Raw genomic sequence first — 20,399 nt, forward strand, 5'->3', positions numbered from 1 at the left:
GCATATGTTTAGATACACCTAGTGATAAGACTGGTCATTGACAATTACCAATAGTGTCCAGTGCCTTTAAAGAGGTACAAATTTGCTCGCAAGCCCTCAAACTTTTTTAACATTGATAAGTACAAATAATCAAAAAGTGGTGGTGTCATAAAAATTGTTTGTACCCCAACAACAAGTTACGAGAAAGTGCTTTGCGTTTGCCTGCACGCAGCAGAAAATAAAAACAAAAGCCGTCGGGTTGGGAGCACATCAAGAGGCTGTCACGATGACGTAGCTACTGAACGTGTAAGACAACTTAACGACTATTTACTGTCGATGGGTGAACAAACTTTAAACCTGAAGGGCTTTTGGGGAGTTGCTGTACCTGGAGAAATGTCACAATTGAAGTGGTAAATATGATATTATCATTTTTATTACATATGTAAATTCGAATTGTAACAGCTCTCGTGCTTTTTTTCGAATGCGAGTTTCAATCAAATTAACGGTTCAGTTTGAATCTCTTAAAACTAAAAAAAAAAAAAGTTTAAACAAATTATTTCCTGGGAACTGACCTTATCTATGCGCATTTTCTTCTGCTTTTTGAAGTCGTCCCTATCTACAGCTTTGTTGCTCCTGCTACCTGCCCTCCTACTGGACCAGCGCGTTGGGGTAGTGGTCTTGCTCTGTGCCGTCTCACCCGCAAAACTTCCCCCTCCGTTCGTGGATGTTGCTGAAGATGTCGCGGGGGTACAATCGGCTCTCTGGCAGGCGACCTGTTGCGCGTCAGACTCGCTGATGTTACCCGTCTCTTGGTGAGGTCTGAACCCCTCAAGTGTGCCTCGATCCACTTGCTCCATGCCCCTATATCCGCTCGGAGACCCCTGCCGAAGAACAACAGAAACATGTTGGAGAGAGAGAGAGTGTAAACAATAGGACGAGGCTAGGGTTTATTCTTTAGAAACTATGAACTATTGTTCAATTCGATCGGCAAAGCACGTGCTCGGTGACCCGTTGCGTTTAACACCAGGCACGCGAGCGGGGTATTTGTCCCATTCGCGTGCCTGTTGATGACTTCATAGCGGGCTATTTGTCCCGTTCGCGTGCCTCGAGTTGCTGACTCCAGTGGTCACCGTACGCGTGCCCAAACCAAAGGGTAACGCCTACCTTGTTGACTCCGTAACTAGGTTTGAATGACTTCGGGCAAATCAGAGGTGACGCTTTCTTTACCGTGACAGTGTTGTTTTTACTTCTAAACACCACTGTAGGTTAGGCTGGCTTTCATATAGGGTGATGAGTAGCCATGTTGGTGGAAAAAGGGATTTTTGTGTGACTTTTTGGCACCACTGGCAAGTGGCTATGACAAGATTACTACGGTACAGATACATTCTTCAGGGCTGCACCACACTAAATACCCTCCCATAGCATACAGTGCAAAATGCTAAATACTAAAAAGTACACGACAAATACTTAAGTTTTACAACTTTTTACAGAAAAGGGGGGATTTTGTATTGACTCTTGAAGCTTTTCCCTCTGTATGGGGGGGGGGGGGGGTCCCAGTGACCTTCGAGTAATTTGTCTCAAAAATTATTTTACTCATTTCATGGTTACATTTCCTTATGAGTTGACCGATTTAATGAATGAAAACACCCACCTCCTCATTCGCTTGACTATATACGTTTAGTTCTTTTTGTAAACAAGCAAAACAATTCAACAGTTTAATCAAAAAAATAAATAATGGGACGCCTATACCGGCATGTTTCCGGAAACAAACAAGTTTTATGATAGAACAATAAAATAAAAAATTCAAAGTGCTGTTTTTTTTTAGCGTCAATCTTTCGTATTTTACGAAATCAACGGCGACAACATACACCATAGAAAAATGTTTGCATATCAAAAGACAATTTAAGGGCAATGGAAAATATTGGTAACCAACTCCAGTGCAAGCAACGGGACTATTTTGGCAGCACACGAGTCCTTTTTCGAACAATGTTTTACAATCACCAAGAATAATATGCGAACATTCCAATGTGAATAGCGTCTCTTCTTGGAGATTGCCTGGAACTGGTTGCCTATAAAATGCCTCTTGAGAAATGACACAAGTCGTAGCCAGTGTAGGGACATTAATGATGTATGTAAACATAACTGGGCCCAATTTCATAGAGCTGCTAAGCACACAAATTTGCTTAGCATGAAATGTTTTCCTTGAAAAAAAAAACACATGATACCCAGCTGTTGTTTGCTTATCCTAAAAATCACGTGGAAATTTTGTTAGAAATCCAGTTTTTATGAAGGCCAAAATTCCATGCTAAGCAAATTTTTGTTCTTAGTGGCTCTATGGAATTTGGCCCAGAACCGAGAAGCAAGGAATGCAAACAGCCCGTGAAAGTTTAAAGGCTGCTGCGTCTTCAGCGTAAGTCCGCTTTGAAAACATTTTGCGTGGGAATTGGTTATCACATACACTGAGATTATAACTGACTTTAACTGCCTTCAAAACAGAGGCACTGTTTACGAAACAGGCTATCGCCGAAACTCCAGAGCAAATATTATTATTAATGGGTTATTTAATCTGAATAAAAAACAACCAAAAGGTCGACATCGTTCAAATTTACAATTTCTTTTACATTGTACGCAGTTGACTAACCCCTAAAAGGAGTACAAAAGCGTTACATATCACTAACGCCTCTCATAAAAGACCATCTTAAAACTCATATTTTGTTATTCATACTTCTATTAGTGAAATGTTTCTCAAAATGATTTACTACTATTGACAGCTGCTCTAGGTTTCCGATAACCAAAGGTTTTGACCAAAAGCGTTACTGACACTAATTCTTCTCATACACACTGATATTTTGTGTACAAACTTCTAAGTGAAATGTTTACTCAAAATGATTTATACTACCGGGAGCTGAGGTTTCTACAACCAAAAGTGTTGATTGCAATTAGTTTTAAAAGGGTGATTTCCAAACGTATACCTCCCCTTTAACTAATAAGACGTATGATGTTTTTATCCTCACAAATCCTGAATTTTAACACATTAAAAAGAGGTATTCTTGGGTTTTATTTACTCAAGCAATTCACCCCATGCCATTCCCACCCCCCCCCCCACAACCCTTGTTTTCCACCAGACAACTTGAGACGCTTGGATGGCATTGAAACGAGCAGCGTATACGCGTCCCAAAGACAGCTGCATCGCGAAAATCTAAAAAAAAAATATCAAAAGAAACACCACACAAATAAGAAAAGACTCCTCGAACCTTTTAGATGTGGAAAAACACAATAAAAACCCTTTGATGGTTCTCTACTACAGTCTGGGAGCTATTGTTACGACCAGTCTGTAAGCAGGAGAAAAGCAAGAAGTTTATTCTGCTCTTACAATCAGTGTGTTTCAGATTGTCCGGGGAGTCTGAGGAGACCACGTCTTCAAGGCGAATCTCATGGGGGACAAAAGCCACCAGCCACGGGCAAGGAAATCTCAAGAACCACTTCAGAACTCGCTTCTTAGCTAATCACATCCTACGCTTTCGATCTGAGATTCAAACATTAATAAAGAACCCCACAATCTCATTCTTGTGATGAACATTGGAAGTCAACACTTTGAAGGCATGAATGGGTGTTTTTCAAGGATGTTTTTGTGTTTTTCTTTCAGTCGCAGACGTCATTAAACATTGTTTGAAAAGTCGCTACCAGGCTTCTTGCTTTTATGTGTATGTAACACAGAGACACTGTCATTCAACAAGTCTAACGAAGTCTCACATTTGGATAGGTTGATCTCTTCAGGCCAGGCGAGAAGAATAAAGACAGCATCCTAACTTCGGAACTGCTTTTATAGTTTAATCCTTTTGGGCTACGGCAACAAATCCTGTCTGTACTGTTTGTTGTGTGCATTAAATAACAAAAGCAGTTAATCAAATTACGCCAGCACGCGCGACACAGCACATTGTGGTACTTGAAAGTTGCCGCGAAAAGGACAATAACTTGGGAGAAACAAAAACACTTCATAGTCAGCTAAGACAACAAAACAAGCAACACTGTTCAAGGGTTGTTAAAAGATGCAACATTATTGTGCACTGGAAAACGTAATTGCACCCTGTCTAGGCAGGTCCCATCTCTTGCTTCAATCCTTAGAAGATTGTCGCCAAACACTTTCTAATTCCTTCATGGAAGTTACTCTTAAAGGCTCCAGACACTACCAGCAATTACTCAAAATAATTGCTGGTATCAAACTTACTTCGTAACGAGCAATGGAGAGCTGTTGATAGTATAACACATTGTGAGAAATGGCTCCCTCTGAAGTAACGTAGTTTTTGGTAAAGAGGTAAATTGTTACTCCTGTTAAAAGACTTCAGGCCTAGCGCCTTTCACACACATTGTGCAACAAGGGTGTTTTTCTGTCATTTTTCTCTTGCAACTTCGATGACCAATTAAGTCCAAATTTTCACAGGATTGTTTTGCATATGTTGGGGTACGCCACGTGAGAAAATAGACCGGTTTTTGACAATTACCAAACGTGTCCAGTGTCTTTAAAAGGAACATCTATCGATGTGACAGGCCCTTATGTAGACACAGAGAGTCATTCCGATTCGTCCAAAACAAAATCTTAAAACAAAGACAAAAAAGGCCCACCAAGGCCTAAGACAACAAATAAACAAAATGTGACACACACAATATTATAGAAACCAAAAAACAACAAAATAAAACCAAAAAATCAATTTAAAAATGTTGACAATATTACAAAAACAGATCAATCTCAATAATTTTGTTTTTCTGAAGGAATGAATGTAACTCAAACAAAAAAACAAAAACCAAACACACGGCCAGCAAGATTGACAAGTGATCTGAAAGCGTCAGAGGATATAAAAGTTCAACAACTCCATTAAAGTCCCACCCTTGCCCAATTATTGCCAAACCATCGCCCTAAAAACCACACGAAACCACCGATGTGTGTAAGTCACCAAAGACCCTGGATTAACTTGAATTAGCAATCAAACAACGGTTTTCGTTACAACACCTTGCAACAATGCTAATTTATTTGATGTTGGTTATAGCATAGAGTAAGGACAGGTTATAACACATGCTGGCTATCCCACCCTATCAGCACCAACCCGCATGCTTACCTCCCTACTCATTACCAACGCCCACAATAGGGTATGTAGATCGCAACTTTGCGAGTTTTCTGTAAACACCCAGCACCTACCTTCACAAAAAAACACAAAAAGTTCTGTTAACCTTAGAAGTAGTTTAACTAAAAAGACATTTCCAAAGCTGGCGCGTGGCGGGAGGCTTACGGCACGCGACACTTTTTATGAATAAATAAACAATGAAAAACACATTCATGTGTGCATTGTTGTTTTTTTTTTTCCTTCACGAAAATTTATAGCAGGGGTCGAATTGTTATAAATTCATCGAGCAAAATAATATAATAACTTAATGGAATTCTAAAATGTGTATTCATTCATTAGTTTATTGTTATTATTTGGGGAGTGAAGTGAGGGTGTGTGTAGGGGGGGGGGGGGGTAACAAAGAAAATTACTGTCGGCGACAGCTTTTTCCAGGACGTATACGTAAACTATTTTTCTTTGTTATGCAAAAGAAGTGTATAATAAAATTTCATTAACCTACTAGACAAAGTTGAACAAACTATTAATGTCTGAAAAAAAATTATTTTGATATTTTGGTGAAAACGCACCGCTATAGTTCTCCCAGCAATTTTGAAAAACAAGGAAGAAGTTTTCTGAAATCAGAAAAATCTACCACAGATATCGAAACAAGTTTCAATGAAAGAGGACCGTAATGTCGTTATATCAACATCACCTACTCACCTCTATATTTATATACGAGCACACCTTTATTTTTAAAGAAGTGTTGAGATATTAATTTGTAAAATGACAGGCTTTGAAATAAAAAGTTATCTATATTTTTTAATGAAATGTCTTATGTTGAAATATTAATTTGTAAAATGACAGGCTTCGAAATAAAAAGTTACCTATATCTTTTAATGAAATGTCTTATGTTGAAATATTAATTTGTAAAATGACAGGCTTCGAAATAAAAAGTTATCTTTATTTTTTAATGAAATGTCTTATGTTGATATATTTATTGGTTAAACGACACGCTTTGAAATAAAAAGTTAACTATGTTTTAATGAAATGTCTAATGTTGAGATATTAATTTGTAAAATGACAGGCTTTGAAATAAAAAGTTATCTGTATTTTTATTTAATGAAGTGTATAATGTTGAAATATGAATTTGTGTATTTTACAGGCTGTAAGATAAAAAGTTATTTTCTTGAAACTAATATAAAGGCCCAAGTGTATTGCGATGTCAGACAAACTTAATTCCCTCCCAGACACAAACCAGCTGCTGACACTCAATCCAAAGTATTGAACCAGGATAATGTACCTATCAACCCCTTACAGTCAAATCACTGGCCACTTTTACACCCAAGTCAGTCCTTCATCCAGACCCTCCAAAATTCGACACAACCATACCACCATTATTGACCCTTAAGTGCACCGGACACTATTGGTAATTGGTATACCCAAAATAATTGTTAGCATAATTGTTTACTTACTTAGCAACGAGCAATGGAGAGCTGTTTATTGCAGTTTTTTTTTATTGTTTTATTTATTTATTTTAATTCTTCGGATAAAAAAAGCAAAACAATAAAACAAGCACAGGCCGTCCATGGAAGGGCAAAAGTCCAAAAACTGTCATCAAAAAAGATGTGCTCTCCCAGACCGAGCTCATAAAAAACACACATTATATATACTATACATTAAACATTCTAAAATTGCAGTAAAAGTTTAAACAAAAGATGGCAAGTAAAAAGCAGTAACACAAACGATATACATAAAACTTTGTGAGAAACGGCTCAGTCAGAAGTACCGTAGTTTATGTGAAAAAAGTAATTTCTCATATATAAAATACATGTATGTATAAAATACATTTGAATTCGAGACCTCAGCTGTGGTCTCGAATTCGATAAGGGAGTTTTCTTTAATTATTCTCTCGCAACTTCGACGACAAATTAACTCAAATTGTCACAAATGTGTTCATTTGTGCATATGTTGAGACTGAATTGACTAAACTGGTCATTGAGAATTACCAAAGGTATCCAGTGTCTTAAAAAGGGTAAGTGGCCTATACATTTGGTATCACTCTTAAAATTAATGGAAATACAGACATTTGTTAAGAAGACTAAAACAGATTTCGATAGTGAAGGTTCGGTAGCACGTGCAATATTATCTATATGAGTTGTCGCGAAATTTTGTAATGCAAATAAGAGGAATTCATTGAAAATCTGAAAGCCATGACAATAACACCCGAACGTCCAACCAATTGGTCGCAAACCACATTGAGAGCGTCCGTATACCCGCACAAAATAAAATCCAAACAAAAAACTAAAACCCCACAAAACAAAAACAGATAATTAAAATGCATGGGAGGCTTCCACGTGTTTTTATCAGTCAATGAAATAAGCCAATTTTGTCACTTGCCCGCAAGCCCGGCACTTGGCAGCAATGCTTAGCACGAATATGCGGGTTGCTCTTCGAGAAAACGGGCTTTGTTTGCTTTTATTTGCCAATGCAAATAAAGTTATATCATTGTCTGATGTACAAGGGAATAAAATTAAAGTTAAAAAGAGGGCTGGGCTTTGTGCGTGTTTCATCTGTCATCAAAAATTGTCAGAGTTTGAAGCTTTAAGGAACTGTACAGTATATATAAGTAATTACTCAAAATAGTTGTTACAACTTTCGTGGAAACGAGCAATGGAGAGCTGTTGGTAGCATAACACATTGTGAGAAACGGCCCCCTCTAAAGTGTCGTAGTTTTTTAAGAAAGAGGTAATTTGTCACTCAAATAATTAAATGCCTCATTTGAAGCCTTTTATTATGCATCTGAAAGCACAGAGTAAGACAACAAGGGTGTTTTTATTTATTATTTTCTTGCAACTTTGATGAACAATTGAATCCACATCATCACATTTAAAGGCAGTGGACACTATTACTCAAAATAATTATTGGCATAAAACCTTTCTTGGTGGCGAGTAATGGGGAGAGGTTGATAGTATAAAACATTGCGAGAAACGGCTCCCTCTGAAGTGACGTAGTTTTCGAGAAAGAAGTAATTTTCCACGAATTTGATTTCGAGACCTCAAGTTTAGAAATTGAGGTCTCGAAATCAAGCAACTGAAAGTACACAACTTGGTGTGATAAGGGTGTTTTTTCTATCATCATTATCTCGCAACTTCGATGACCGGTTGAGCTAAAATTTTCACAGGTGTGTTATTTTATGCATATGTTGAGATACAGCAAGTGAGAAGACTGGTCTTTGACAATTAACGATATTGCCCAGTGTCTTAAAGTAAATATTAAAAAAAAAACTTTGAAAATTGGGCTCAGGTTTTGGTGGCAGATGAATCTATTGACAGAGCCCCTCCCCCTCCCCCAACCAGCCTGGCAGCTGCATGTCTATCATTATTACAAAGTCATATCTAATAGAGATGATACCCGCAATGGTTGATTGATGCAACATTAATTCCTTCCACGCACGCCAGCGCGTGCAGTCAAATTGTATTGTCATTTCATTGTCCAGTATGATCCACGATCATGACGGATTAGATAGATCTTAAGTCACGTTTGAATCAAAATTTCCAAAGCAAAGTATGATGTCACAAGTCCGCAATGAAAATAGGTAATATTGATAATAATGGATGTTAAATTTGCATCGGGGATAAAGACTATTTATTTTGGTTTTACACTTACACCGATGTGTGTCAGATACTCAGCACTTTTGATATTGAAAATGTATCTATTTGTGTGAACAGAACCTTATAAAGGTATGGTTTTTGAGGGCATGTCACACGGGACACTTCTACTTGTGCTTTAATACTGAAGTATGTACACACTTGAATGAATGCCCCAAAATATTATTTGAATGCCCAATACCCCAAAAGCAACATTGATATCCGCAGTACAAGTGAATACTCAACGTCCAATTCAAACCAACTACCATTCAGAGAGTTGTCTTGTAATTATAGTCTGGTTACCACAGTAAAGCCTCACGTTCACGTTATGAATCAGGGGATAAGACTCAATGATTGACGGAAGGATTAGAGGGATTGTACCCCAGGGGATCCTTGTTACCAATCAGGGTCACAGCCACCGGATAAATCTGTCCTTAATCCCCCACCATGGTTTTTTGGGTCATCACAGGGGGTAGCTTTAGTAATATCGATCGAGGAGGGCTAAACACTGGCGGGACACCCGTCTCTAAACGCCCCGTACCCCCTTGTGATTTGTACCCGGTGGGGGTGAAATCAAAGTTAGCCCATTGTAAGAGAAAGACGGAATGAAAACATGTTCAGGAAATAAAATGCATTCGGAAATAGTGATAAGTTGTTTCTTTTTTTCCCATTTAACTATAGGCCTATCCCAAAAAAATAGTTTGTGTTCATTTGTTTCATTATTTATTAGGCCTATATAGCTAGCTGCACACATGACGGCAAACTTACAACAGACACATTAAGTAGGATTTGAAACTTTGCATGGTGGAAATACGATATAGCAAAATGTTTGCGGTAACACCATGTAATGACTATCTCTAAAATGAGTAACACTATTGTCCAATGCCTTTAAGCAGCAAACGTTGCCTAGCAATTTTCCGCTACGGAAAAATAAGAAGGATAGAGGCCTACCAGTCACAAATGAAACATGTGGAGTGCTATATGGAATGGTAACCCTCTTCAGGCAAGCATAGTGCTGAACCACTTTTTGTGCTTAAAGCCATTGGACCCTTTCGGTACAGAAAAAAAAAAACAAGTTCACAGATTTACAAATAATTTACAGGGTTTACAGAAGGTAATGGTGAAAGACTTCTCTTAAAATATTAGTCCATGAAATGCTTTACTTTTTGAGAAAACGGTAAAACAATATAAATTCTCGATAGCGAGAATTACAGATTTGTTATAAACACATGTCATGACACGGCGAAACGCGCGAAAACAGGAGTGGGTTTTCCCGTTATTTTCTCCCGACTCCGATGTCCGATTGAGCCTAAATTTCCACAGGATTGTTATTTTATATAGAAGTTGTGATACACGAAGTGTGGGACTTGGACAATACTGTTTACCGAAAGTGTATAATGGCTTTAAAGGGCCTGACAATGACTCTGGAAATTAATGGCAATAAAAACTTACGTGGCAAGAAGTACAACAGCTTTGAATACAATAATGCACTTTGAGAGACATTCCACTTCGCAGTAATGAAGTTACGTAAACAGATATCAGCTTTCTGCAAAATCTGTAGCGTCGTCTGTTATAAATAAGACTGATTTCTACCAAGACAATAACATTGCTGTTATTTAAACAACGTATGATGTTAATGTTCACCATGTCTTCTGTATTAATATGTGGCAACACTCATTATGTCAATTTTAACTTCCCAGTTTTTACAGCGAACGTTTTTGGACGAAAAATGGCAGGGCATATACCTTTACGCGTTAATAGCAAGCATAAAAATTGCCCAATAACAAAAGAGGTCTAATAAAAATACCAAAACCCAATGTTGAACGTACGTAATACACAAAATAGATAAAACAAACAATGTCATAAGAAATAAGTTTAGTGTGAAACATCATCCGTATGGCGGTGTTCTAAAAGTTTATACCCCAGTTATGTTTAAGAGTTCATGTTTCTTTAAAGGTCATTGTTTATGAAATCTCTTTCTTTCGTACACGAAGGGTGAGTAATATTTTGTAAACGTGCCACAAAATGTTGAAAGATTATGTTTTAAAGTTGACTACCCCCGCGTAACTGTTGTGTCTAAAGTTGCTTCCCATAGGAAAAAAACGGTAGCGTTGCTACCTTTATTAACTGAATTGAACCCAGATGCTGTGATAGACTACTGGGGCTTTGACAACATAATGCTAAAGTAACAAGGAACGACAGAGTGACCAGCCTTGAGCGACTAGACGAGGCCAGAAACTGTGACGTAGATCTCGAATTGACCATATCGACCATGCTCCAGTGCACGGTTCGATATAGGGTGCGTTCGTTTAGCTTCCCTGGGTCGACCCCGGTGTGTGGCGTTTTCTTTTTCCAGGACGAACGTGTGCAGATAATTACCCACGTTCGTCCTGGGAAAAAAACCCGCCACACACCGGGGTCGACCCAGGGAAGCTAAACGAATGCACCCACTGTCAATCTCCCTGTGCTCTATGGTTGCTGGTTAGTTTAGTCAGTCAAGTCTAGTCCAGTTGCTCATCACCCGAACTTGCTCCTTGCTACCATGTGCATCGCGCCATATTGATACCCCCCATCACTAACTCCTGGTACTGGGTGGACTGAGAAACAACGCTGATTGGCTCCCACAAGGGACTACTTTGCGTGCATGAGTGTAAACATGGCGCTTGAGGGACGCTTAGATACGCGCGTTTCAAAATACAAGTATTTTGACCCGATACCATTTCAAATGAATCGTGTTTTTACATGGCCTACCTAAACTGCATACAGTTTTAGACATGTCACAAGATCGAAGAAATGAGAGGGGACCAGTTGCTCTATGTGATTTGATGCCTCTTTAGCGGGTTACCATACTTGAGCAGGGTTAAGAGTGGATCGGCCACAGGCCTAATTAACATAAGCTAAATATACATAAGAATAAATAAAAACTAATAAAAATAAACTAAAAATCAGAATGTACCAGTTAATTTTACAAAGGTTGTCGAGTACCAGTGACTATTATGATGTGCACGGGTACCGTCGAATCTGATAATGGCTCGTGACTGGCTTGTAATAAAACCAACTCAAGTTCAAGTTTCAAGTTCAAGTGCACAAACTCAGAATCAACTGAAAGGCTGTCATTGGCTGAGAGTCGTGCGTAGCGTGTGCACGCGTGCACTTTTCCACTCTGCTGCATCAAAGATGGCGGTCAATGACGTCATGTGCATTCCATCCTTTATTGCAATTCACGCAAGAAATTAATTGCTTAGCAAGAATTGTTTCAGGAAAGTTGATTTATTCTTCGAGAACTAGTCACTTGCTATTTATACTGCTGCTGCTAAGTAGCTTTCAAATTTCGGGAGACTATGTTCTGAAAAGCAGGGGAGGTTTTTTCAGAAACGAAAATCTGAAATCTGCCCTGCGGCAGCAAATTAAATAGCAAGACATTAAGAAAATAATCTACACAGCAAAGTCAATGGTATACACATGGATAAAAATTGACACCTTTATTGTTGTATAGTTTTTTTCCAAATGTAATACGACCACTTGTTGGAAGTGAGTTTTACTCTCTGTTTATTAGACATAAGACTTAATTATACAACAAATTCCACAAAGTATAAACAATTATAGACTGTAGTATCGCTTACGCGCCTATGTTCCGACAGTGTTCCGACAATGTTCCGTGTATTTTCCTAATTCCTAACCCTACTCCTAACCTTAGCATGTAAATCACAAATGTGTTGTCGAAACAGAGGGATCTCTGAATTTATAGGGTTGTCGGAATAAAGCGCAGTCACCGAAATAACCGTAAATCTATTGTTTTTTTTTGTTTTTGTTTTGTTTTTTCTTTTTAAACATGTTTACTGCAAAGTTGTGTGGTCAACGACTGGATAAGAAAGTGACAGGGCTTGAATGGAGTCCGTTTCTCGGACCACCACCGGACGGCGGACGTCCTTATGGACTTAAGAGAGAGAACTGTATAATCAAGCAAGGAACAGAATCATAATAATATTTTTTGGGTGTTTACCTGGGGCTTCTGCGCTGACCCGTCCGAAAAAAAGGGGAAAAAACACCGGGGTTTTGGGTGAAGTACCGCCGCGAGGCCAAAGGCTTGACCCGTGCTTGCGGCGCTCTGACGGCCACGTGCTGCTAGCGGCGACAACGTTTATCTTCAGTTTAGTTGCATTAATCATCGTTTAGTCTTTTTAAATCATCCATCCACCACCAATACAATTGATTAGGAAATCGCCGGCATTGTGCCATGACTTCGACAGAGACACGTCACGGTACGTGGAGAACGCCAGGCGGGACAGCGTCGTGAAACATCGAGGGCCAGAGGCGTCTATAACGGCCAAGCTGACTCTGGCTATCACGCTAAAAAGGTGCGAGTGTCCGTAAAATAACCTCGAGTTATTATTTCGCTCACTCAACTCGTTACAAAAAGGAAACCACTAAAATATTCACATGAAGACTACGATAACAGAGCTCGAAACGTCGAGTTTTTTTTATATCACCTCTGGTTCTTCCAAACATCACTTCCAAGTAAAGACTATTAAATGGTCACCTCCCGTAAAATAGTTTATATTTCTCACTTTTAGCACCATGCAAATCTTTAACTTTTATTGTTATAGCTGACATTTGCTTATCGTTGTGAAAGGGGTGGGTTTAGGGGGACCTGCTGTCACCAATAAAGACCGTTTCGGACCAAAATCCCTCAAGAGAACTTGGCAGTTTTGAATTAGGGTCGATGCACAGATAAACCTTCCACAAAAGCCACCCCCCCCCCCCATAAAAAAAAAACACACACAAAAAACAAACATAATAAAAAATGGGTTGATATTCTAAAAGTTTTATCGCACTCGTCTCCAAATTATCCACTAAAAAGTCAAAAGGAATCAAAAATAGTGTAGAAACGAACACCGTCTTTTTTGTCTAGGCGCTTCAATCTCTTTCTTCCGTCAACTGACTCAACAAAAATATACAAATATTAATAGGACTTGCACAACTAATCATTTGCATTTAAATTATGTGTTCCAGACTTGCATTGTGTGTACCATTTAGCCTGAGCAATAATTACAGCATTAAAAAGAAAAAAACAGATACTGATAAAGAAAGAGTGCATTGGTGTATAGTTCTTACCCGTAGCCGAAAAAACGAAAAGAAAACAAAAACCCACCATACCAGCAAATTTGTACTGTTTTCGCCGAAGAAATATTTAAATTTAATGCGGTATTCTATTACTAGTTGCAAATGAATACAAAGAACAGTTCAAATTTGAAAAGAAAGGAACACCAAATGCGGTGACGGGCCTTTTCTATGTGGTGGTAGGGACGCTGGGTCCCCGGACGCCTAGGCTCGTTTCCCCCTCGGGCTATTTGTCGTTTACGCTTCTCTGCTCTTCTCGCACCGCTCGTGTGGCATACACAAAATGACATCAGTTGTGTTTGTTTGTTTTTTTTTGCTTGGTATCTAGTTTGTTTGTTTGTTTACTGTTGTTGATCAGGAATTAAACCTGCTTTGCCCATATAATAATTTATTTAAAGGGCCGTTGGCGGTATTCTTTGGTTCAGTACTATGGGTAACGTCATAATGAGATGGTACAAAAGTCGAAAATACTGGGGGAAATACAAACTCCTGACTAAAAATTTGCGTGTGTTATAACGACAGAACAAGCAAAGTTTCTTGGCGGGTGTGGGTTTGTGTTGCAGGCCTGTATGCTTCATTTTAGAAAGGAAAGGGCAAGGGCACCAAGGCATCTTCTTGTTGGTAAAGGGCACCCTTTGCAGAGGAAATTGTAAATAGTCTACTGGAGCATTTCAAGGGCAACAAGGCAATGACCAGGGGGCACGGAGGCAATCGTCCTCGTTGCATCCATCATCGAATCCGTAGAGCACTGCATTTTGACTGACTTGCTTCTAGAGCGGCGTTCGCGCGGTCGATCTTCAAAGGCATTGAAACGCATTTCGGAGCGGGGTCTCTCGTTGTTTTTGTTTTTCGATTCGCTAATTTAAAATTTTATAAAAACAAATCTGCGTTTGTGTACTTTAACCAGAGTGTTTCTACCAACCAGCCGAAGAAATAATGGTTAGGTTAGGTAAGTTATTACAAATGAGAATATAGAGCTAGCGAACTGGAAAGGACCGAATGTTACGAAAAATAGTTAATGCCCTGACGTTTCGACCCTAGCAGAGTCTTTCTCGAAAATGCAAGCAAGACATTGCTATAGATCGTCAGTCCTGAAGATGATCAGAGCATACTGATCGAAACGTTGAGTTGCAAACCACCGGTTCTTTTAAGAACTAACACGACTAAATTTATTTTACAAATGGTGTTACCGCAAACTTCACCTAACTTGTCTGGCCACTAAAATGTTTTGCAAACAAAGCAGCACCACTAACTGTACGCTATACGACAAACAGTTCTGGTAAAGGTTTTTGGTTCGAATCCCATCCAAGTAAAAGACCTATTTATTATTTGTTTATACAACTCGGGAAAGTACCGAGTATACAGTGCTTTATACACATCGGTGTAAGGGGCGAAAAACACATGATATTCTAAATGTATATATTATATAAAACTAGAAGGGTAGATGTCCGTACAGCTTTCGAGCCAAACCAGACCTTCTTCAGAGGCATAAACAAGTAAAAACGAAAACATATCATTTTATAGCAAAATAGCAAAAAGAAGAGCAATGCACGTATAAATATACCAGCTATAACAATTTGCTGTTGTGATTTAACGAAGAAAATATCTTACCAGTATATTATTTCAATAGACGGGTATATAAGGGCATGGAATTATTTTGTGCATGATAGTAATATCAATTTTTGTTGCCCATAATTATCATTAAGTAGGCCCACGCCTTATGGAGCCCTATGTATGACATTGGTGGTACATCTGCCGGTATGCCAGTACACATTTTGTGTTTTTTAAATTATCAAACTAAACTTGAATTTACAACCAGGCGATTTCCCGAAATACCAGCCGTTATTATTCGTAAGTTTGAGCGGGTAAATCCCAAGTAATTTGAGCAGCGAAATAACCAGATTGCAGAAAAGTGACTTGTGACTTACCTGTGTTGAATGGTTTTGATAATTCCGAAATGGTTGTTGGAACTTGAATGGCAGAGTTGGGACACAAAAACCTGTGGAGTTCTGTTGTCCAGAGGATGATGCAAAATTGAAGCTCCCAGAACGAACAAGATGACTTCTTCTTCGTCTCCCTTTCGGTGGAATGAGGAAGAAAGTGTGAAACGATATCACAAATTACACCGATTGGACTAAACCCGCTTCGGTTTGAGGTACCAGCAAATAATTATGCAGTTTGCACCAAACAGAACAAAAACAATTATTCCCAAACAACATGGAAAACTCCAACCCGTATAAATATCTTTTTCGGCCTCGCATGCTCCGCACTCAAACAATAAATTTTAAGTACGAACTTTTTAACATAAAAAAATGAATAATTATGATAATGAGAAGCTTTCGTGGCAATATGGTTTGTGATGGTGTGTATAAATGTAGAGCAGTGATGTATAGTCAAAGAGTCAGGTTTTAGACAATGCCGTTTTATGTTAGTTGTAGTTTTGCATATTATTTCTAACCACCTGCAACCCGTAGAAGTACAGAATCTGGTTGGCGATGCAGATATTACTTTTAACTATTCAAATGAATAAAAAGGGATTGTCATAAGGACGCCCATACCAAATCCCTTTATACAACTTTAAGACGCCATTTTAAAAATATGGTTGATGTTTGTCCATGCAGCTGTAGGCTCTTTGGCGTTGATTTAAAGGCAGTGTACACTATTGGTAATTACTCAAAATAATTAATAGCATACAACTTTACTTGGTAACGAGTAATGGGGAGCTGTTGATAGTGTAAAACATTGTGAGAAACGGCTACGTCTGAAGTAACGTTGTTTTCGAGAAAGAAGTATATTTCCAAGAATTTGATTTCAAGACCTCAGAATTAAACTTTGAGGTCTCGAAATCAAGCATCTGAAAGCACACAACTTCGTGTGACCATGGTATGACAAGGGTGACTGTTTTTTCTTTCATTATTATCTCGTAACTTCGATGACCATATTATTAGGTATGTTATTTTATGCATATGTTGAGATACACCAACTGTGAAGGCTAGTCTTTGACAATTACCAATAGTGTCCACTGTCTTTAAGACTTACTTGTTTTTACGTGGGATAGCAAAATGATTGTGAAATATTCATGATCTTCCGAATGGAAGTAGCACCAGTTTTGGTAAAACAGCTGTACGGTGTTCCTATGTATGTACATCAACCAGGCAGACCAGACCAGGCTTGCTTAGTGGCTTTATACCCTGCCTGTCTGTGGACCCCTGTTCGAACCCCAGACTGGAGACTTGAATATGGATTGTTTTAAGTCTCTACCTGACTGCGTGTGTTTCCCAATTAATATAGGTTTTCCTCCCACATCTAAAACTGAACATTTTCTCAATGTTTATCTGTGATTTTGGAGTAGATGAATAAGCAAGTCAGTCGAATGTCTTGACATTGAAGGTGAAACAAACTCGAACTGCCTCTAGCTACCGGGCAATCTTGGTTGTCCAGTTGGTTTGACACTGCTCTAAAATTGCAAAGGTCGTGGGTTCGAATCCCAACCGGGCAAGTACTGAGTATACAGTGCTAACACACATCGGTGTAACGGGTAAAAACCAAAATTAATATTTTTCATTCCCGATGCAAATTTAACATCTATTGAACAAACTCGCATACTTAAATGGGTGCAAATGCTCAAATCGAATCGATGTTTTTATTTTTACTCTTCAACATATTACAAGTTCTGTAGAACAAGACAGAAGTTCTTAAAGGCACTGGACACTATTGGTTATTACTCAAAATAATTATTAGAATAAAGCCTTTCTTGGTGACAAGTAATGGGGAGAGGTTGATGGTATAAAACATTGTGAGAAACGGCTCGCTCTGAAGTGCCATAGTTTTCGAGAAAAAAAAAATTTTCCACGAATTTGATTTCGAGACCTCAGATTTAGAACTTGAGGTCTCGAAATCAACCATCTAAACGCACATGACTTCGTGTCACAATGGTATTTTTCTGTCATTAATATCTCGCAACTTCGATGGCCGATTGAGCTCAAATTTTCACAGGTTAGTTATTTTATGCATATGTTGAGATATACCAACTGTGAAGGGCTAGTCTTTGATAATTACCAATAGTGTCCACTGCCTTTAAAACTAATTTTACAAATGTTCCTTGGTACTGCAGGTTTGAATGTTCCGGATTGATGATTAAGTACAATGGTGTTATATAAATTCAAAGATCAAATTCAGATCTGTGACTCACCACTCATTTTCCAATTGATCGAGTCAATATGAAAAAAATCCTCGCGTTAAAAATGTTGTCAATGTTCAAACGTAAATTGAAACATGACGTCATTGGATAGTAATACAAAACACAGGTGTTCACATTCCAAAGGGGAGGGGGGTGGTGGTTGCTTCAGTCAAAAGGTCAAATTCATTCCACTTTTGATTGAATATCATCAAAATTCAGGAACTAAACATTTTCCGTAAACAAATCAAGAGACCCATGTATTTGAAATGTGACGTCATTGAACATTGTTTTGATATTTAAATAATTTGCACTTGGAGTGTTTTACTGTAACAGTTATAGATATTTATTACAATGCCATTTTTATAAAACAATGAAAATTCCCGAGTTTAAATTGAGCCGGATTCCGGCTGGCTCTGACCCATTTACGGGTCAGGCTGACTCGAATAACCGATGCATAACCAAGGATCCAGCATAACCAATGTTTACCACAACTATATACAAGAGATTGGTTCTTTTAGATTCGTCATCTATCTTTAACTATAAATCTAAGTGAGAAACAAAATCATGTGTGCGCGAAAACGAAATTGAATGCATAAAAACTAAAAAGAAACTTTAGTTTGAGTCGATGAGAAAAAAATGCGTGAATTTGAATGCGTGTTAATGAAGTTGCAGGCGTGATACTTCACGGAGGCCACGAAGGCGATTGCATCCATGCCCTTTGATCATTGCCTTGGTGCCCTTGAAATTCTCCAGAAGAAATTTTCTCATTTCCCTCATGGGGTGCCCTTTACCAAAGAGAAAACGCCTTGGTGCCCGAAGCATACAGGTCTGAAGTTGAGGGATGTTTTAGCTGACATTGGTCAGGAAAACCTAAAAATAAAAAAGTAGGTCTCAAAGATTACCTAACGAGCTAAGCACACGTCCACGCCACGACACCTCTGGGACCCCTTACCCCAAACAACCCACCGCCGCTTCGTCTGTGACACTCCCCGGGGAACAATCCAATTTACATCAAATTATGACATTTTAACCACCGTGATTAAATCTTCATTTATCATTCAACAACTGATATGTCATAACTGGCAGCACTGGTGTAGGATCCCATGGTTTATCCCGTATCGAGAAGGAGGTGATATCGTCACGCGTCCCGGGGGTCTCACTCTGATAAGACCCATGCGCCCCTCTCGACGAGCCGGAAAGATAATTGTTTAGAACAGCTTCAGCTTCCGTACTTCAACAATGCATGGTCGCGTGCCATGTAGTCCAAACATCCCGGTCTACGGTGAACGTGACAGTTAATACAGCGGGAGCGGATCACCGATTAGTGAGTTGAATGATCGGGCACGTGGCCGGGCTAACCCCCGGACCCTGGCCCGGGATGTCGCGTCGATTGACGGCCGGCGGCTGCCCGTCCGCGAAGTGACAACACCGTGTTCTCGTGCTCGTCTTTTTTTTTTTTTTTTTTTTTTTACACGTCGAACGAACAGATACACGCGGCTTAATGTTGACCCGTTGAACGTGGGTTTACACGGTCGGACGTGTTGTTGAGTGTGACCAGCACTGTATGTCGGAGCTACTCGAAGCTGTTGACATGCGTTGATAGAAAAACAAACAAAACCAAAACACCAACAAACAAGAAGAAGACGTGCATACTGTTTGAGAAAAAGGCGGGTGTCCACTGTGTGAAAAACGTTTATTAAAGAGGGACTACAAAGTCAAATTGTGTGATCCACTCATTTTCTAATAGAGTCTTTCAACAAAACTGACATTGAATTTGAGCTTTTGACTGGTGCAAAAATATCACCTTTGCAGGAATTTTAAGACTAATGTGATTGTATACTCCGATGACGTCATGTTTTAAGTTTCAATCTAAAAGAGTTTCAGATAAAATTCATAAATTTTACACCGAGACTTTTCCCCCAACTTTCCCACTTTGACGACGACTCTGCACCACAAAACTGTAAGAAAAGAACGGAAGGGGAAGGGCAAAGAAAAGGTTGATTTGATATATTGGGTGAACTTACCGACCACTGGATGGTTCACATCCCCGTCGTAGCGCTTCGTCTACACCCGCTCGGAGTTGTGACGTTTGCCTTAACATGGTCTCCACACGGAAGTACTTCGAGCGCAACTGTATTTTATAGGATCCTTCTAACTCCATGATCCTATTCTGCTATTGGGCATTAACTTGAGAAACCTGCATTGGGTGAAAAGGTTTAACTTTTGAGTTGATGGAACGAAGCATACATTGGGTTCTTTTTTTTCTTTTTCTTTTTGCCCCGTTTTGTCCTAGGGGGGGGGGGGGGGGTCGGATGACTATTCTCAACGCTCTAATTAGAGCTAAACGAGGAGAAAGAAGACAAAGAAGAAGTT

At 39.0% G+C, this 20,399-nt stretch overlaps 1 protein-coding gene across 2 annotated transcripts in view; it reads right to left on the reverse strand.

The window, feature by feature from the left end:
• The window catches only part of LOC139952585 (uncharacterized), a 31,200-nt gene extending 11,014 nt beyond the window's left edge, over positions 1-20,186 (reverse strand). The window contains exons 1-3 of one of the 2 annotated variants that reach the window (XM_071951768.1): positions 20,051-20,186; positions 15,775-15,923; positions 552-860 (exon numbers count right to left, since the gene is read on the reverse strand). In XM_071951768.1, coding sequence (XP_071807869.1) covers positions 552-836 — 285 coding nt within the window. In that variant the 5' untranslated portion in view covers positions 837-860; positions 15,775-15,923; positions 20,051-20,186. Of the gene's footprint in view, positions 1-551; positions 861-15,774; positions 15,942-20,050 lie in introns of those variants that run through there. The other variant, XM_071951769.1, reaches the window with a different exon arrangement.
• Between the last annotated feature and the right edge of the window lie 213 nt (positions 20,187-20,399).

This window comes from Asterias amurensis, chromosome 20 (assembly GCF_032118995.1).
Source record: "Asterias amurensis chromosome 20, ASM3211899v1".
Classification (NCBI taxonomy): Eukaryota; Metazoa; Echinodermata; class Asteroidea; order Forcipulatida; family Asteriidae; genus Asterias; species Asterias amurensis.